The 2,916-nt window shown below is 64.4% G+C and overlaps 1 protein-coding gene across 1 annotated transcript in view; it reads right to left on the bottom strand.

The window, feature by feature from the left end:
- Positions 1-32: 32 nt before the first annotated feature.
- Positions 33-2,916, bottom strand: part of STAP2 (signal transducing adaptor family member 2) — a 30,970-nt gene continuing 28,086 nt past the window's right edge. The window contains 7 exon segments of the mRNA XM_006171797.3: positions 33-183; positions 393-467; positions 540-632; positions 728-898; positions 2,403-2,468; positions 2,573-2,675; positions 2,761-2,830. Of these exon segments, the coding sequence (XP_006171859.1) occupies positions 119-183; positions 393-467; positions 540-632; positions 728-898; positions 2,403-2,468; positions 2,573-2,675; positions 2,761-2,830 (643 nt within the window). The 3' untranslated portion in view covers positions 33-118.

Below are 2,916 nucleotides of genomic sequence, written 5' to 3' on the forward strand. Positions count from 1 at the left end.
CGTTGCCGCCCCAGCCAAGCCAACGCAGGGACTCTGGTCGCTGGAGTTTTAATCCTGGGAGAAGGACCCGCCTGCGGCGCCCTGCCCGAAATGAACCCCTGGGCCCGGTGAGGTCCCTTCAGTGTTCCAGCGCCCGCCTCTTCTGTAGCTTCATCTCCAGCTCTGCTGTCACATGCGCCAGCCCTGGGGGCCAGAACCAGAGCTTCAGCTGGGCCAGGTGCTCCCGGTCCACCCCCCACCCCCCGCCAGACTGGCCTGATTTGCAGGGCCTGGTGCAAGCTGAAACCGTGTTCAGAGCCAGTAGGAACCCGTGGACATAAGCAGAGGTTCTGGGGCAAGGCTGGGCACCCACCCGGGAGCCCAGCCCCTGACCACCCCCACCACCCTCTTACCAGGGGCAAGGAAGAGAGCCTGGGCTGAGCTGCCTGCTGGCTTCCTGGCCGGGCCACCGTTGAGGACTTTGGGCTCTGGAGGAAAAGACAGAAAGTTGAAGTCGCCCTCCATTGGGCAGGGGGGTCATGGGGAGCAGCGACCCCTACCTGGCTTCGGCATAGTTGGTGGCTTTAGGGGCTTCGCCTGAACCTTCGCCAACTTCTTGGGCTTCTGGACGACCGGCCGGCTAGAGGACGACACTGCGTGGGCAGAGGTGTGGCTGTCACAGCAGCCAGCCAGCGAGCTCCCCCACCCCCAGCTCCAGCAGCACCCCTGCCTGGCAGGCCTCACCCACCTTCCTGGTTCACGTAGTCGGCAACTGGGGCGTCTCCAATGGGGGTCACATAGTTCTCATCCTGGTCGGGTAGCGGGGGCAGGGGAGGCAGTGGGGGCAGCTTGTCCTGGCTGGGCACTGGCATGGACACTGTTGGAGGCTGCTTGGGACCACCTGCAGGGGGCGCAGGACCTGGCGCGGGAAGGTGGTCAGCGTTGGGTGACAGGGACAGGCCAAGATGGTCTGCGTGCACGCGTGCTGAGATACTGCGCCCCTGTGTGTGCGTGCTAGTGCGTGTGTCCGAGCAGGTGCTGCTGAGTCTTTACCTGTCTGCGGCGTAAACAGTGCGACTGAACTTGCACCAGTGAAATCCGGCCGCGGCGCTTAGCAACAGGGAGCTTCCAAAACGTGCTTCCTGCGCCACCGCCACCGTGGGGATCTCCCAGAATGCACTTGGGCAAACCTAGCCGGTACAGCCCGCTGCAGGCCGAAGCTGTGGGGCATGGCGCTACTCTCTCTCTCTCTCTCTCTCGGGACCGTGGTATATACGGTCCCCGCTGGCCCCGGAGATCCGGAGGCGGCGCTGCGTGCACGCGTGCTGAGATACTGCGCCCCTGTGTGTGCGTGCTAGTGCGTGTGTCCGAGCAGGTGCTGCTGAGTCTTTACCTGTCTGCGGCGTAAACAGTGCGACTGAACTTGCACCAGTGAAATCCGGCCGCGGCGCTTAGCAACAGGGAGCTTCCAAAACGTGCTTCCTGCGCCACCGCCACCGTGGGGATCTCCCAGAATGCACTTGGGCAAACCTAGCCGGTACAGCCCGCTGCAGGCCGAAGCTGTGGGGCATGGCGCTACTCTCTCTCTCTCTCTCTCTCGGGACCGTGGTATATACGGTCCCCGTTGGCCCCGGAGATCCGGAGGCGGCGCCGTGCAGGCATGGTGTAAAGTGCTTAGGGCGTGCACGCCTGCGCCCTGCCGCGGGGGCCGGGGCCTGCTGGACCGCCAGGTCTACATGGTGCTTACCGAGGTCTGCACGCGCCTGCCTTTGTGCTCAAGCGGATGTGCCCGCAGTGACGTGTCCCCACCTGACTGCGGGCCACGATGGGCCTGTGTGGGCCACCCAGCGCATGTGCGCAGAGCGTGATCTGCTGTCTGCTTCTGGCTGCGCCGGTGGGCACGGAGATTAGGGAGCATGCACACGTGTGCACATGTGTGTATGCACACATGACCATGGGGGAGGTCCCTCAACCCACAGGCCTCCCCAGTCTGCCCTCTGCCTCCTCCTTGTGCTCCATTAACCGGACCTGTTTCCACGTGTTTCTTGACATCCACCCAATTCCCCATCTCCCTCTATTGCCCACTTCTGCCTATGAAAATCTGCTGAGAGCTTCAGTCAACATCCCCTCCTCCAGGAAGCCTGCCTTGCTCTACCTGTCTTCTCTCCCACTCTGCGTGTGTACCCCCACATCAAGCCCCACGGTCCTCCTGACCCCAAGTTCGACCTCACTGATGGGAGTGTCTGTCCAGCTCTGTCTGCCACCCACCCCTGACCTGGGAGGCCCTTGAGGGTTCGTGTCATTTCTGTTCCTACAACTCTGGCGACTGCCACCCAGCTGCTAGGTGAGGGGGGTGTGGCTGAAAGTGGGTCTCAAGTGCTTCCTCCATTGCCTGGTGACAGCGGCGGGGAGGGGGGCGTCACCTGAGCCCGGGTCCGAGGGCGCCACCCACACACTCTCGCCATTGTCCTTATCCGCTTCCACGTAACCTGGAACAGAGAGGGCAGCCTGGAAAAGTCGCCCGGCCCGGAGCAGGCTCAGGCTGTCCGGGTGGGGCCCGCGCGGGGGCGGGAGAGGCGCGAGCTGCACCCACCTATCACCTTCTCGTAGTCCTCGTCCAGCAGGAAGGGCACCAGCGCCTTGTTGGTGTGCGACACGAAGTAGTTGACAACTGCGTCCAGAGAGCCGCAGGAGAACTGGGGGCGGGAGGGGGCGCGGTCAGGGAGGGCGGAAGGGGTGCGGCGCCCAGTGCTCTCCCCGGGACCTCGGCCCAGTGCTCACCGGCTCCTCCACGTCAATCACGTACTTGGGGCTCTCGCGCTTCACCTTGTAATGCCGGATCACGGGCGTCCTGCACGCGGAGTGGGCGAGTGGGCCGCTGGGCTAGGCGCCTACACCGCCCCGGGGAAAGACTCCGCCCCGCCCCGCCTGGCCCCG

Source organism: Tupaia chinensis, unplaced genomic scaffold, assembly GCF_000334495.1.
Source record: "Tupaia chinensis unplaced genomic scaffold, TupChi_1.0 Scaffold149964_2, whole genome shotgun sequence".
NCBI classification, from domain to species: domain Eukaryota; kingdom Metazoa; phylum Chordata; class Mammalia; order Scandentia; family Tupaiidae; genus Tupaia; species Tupaia belangeri.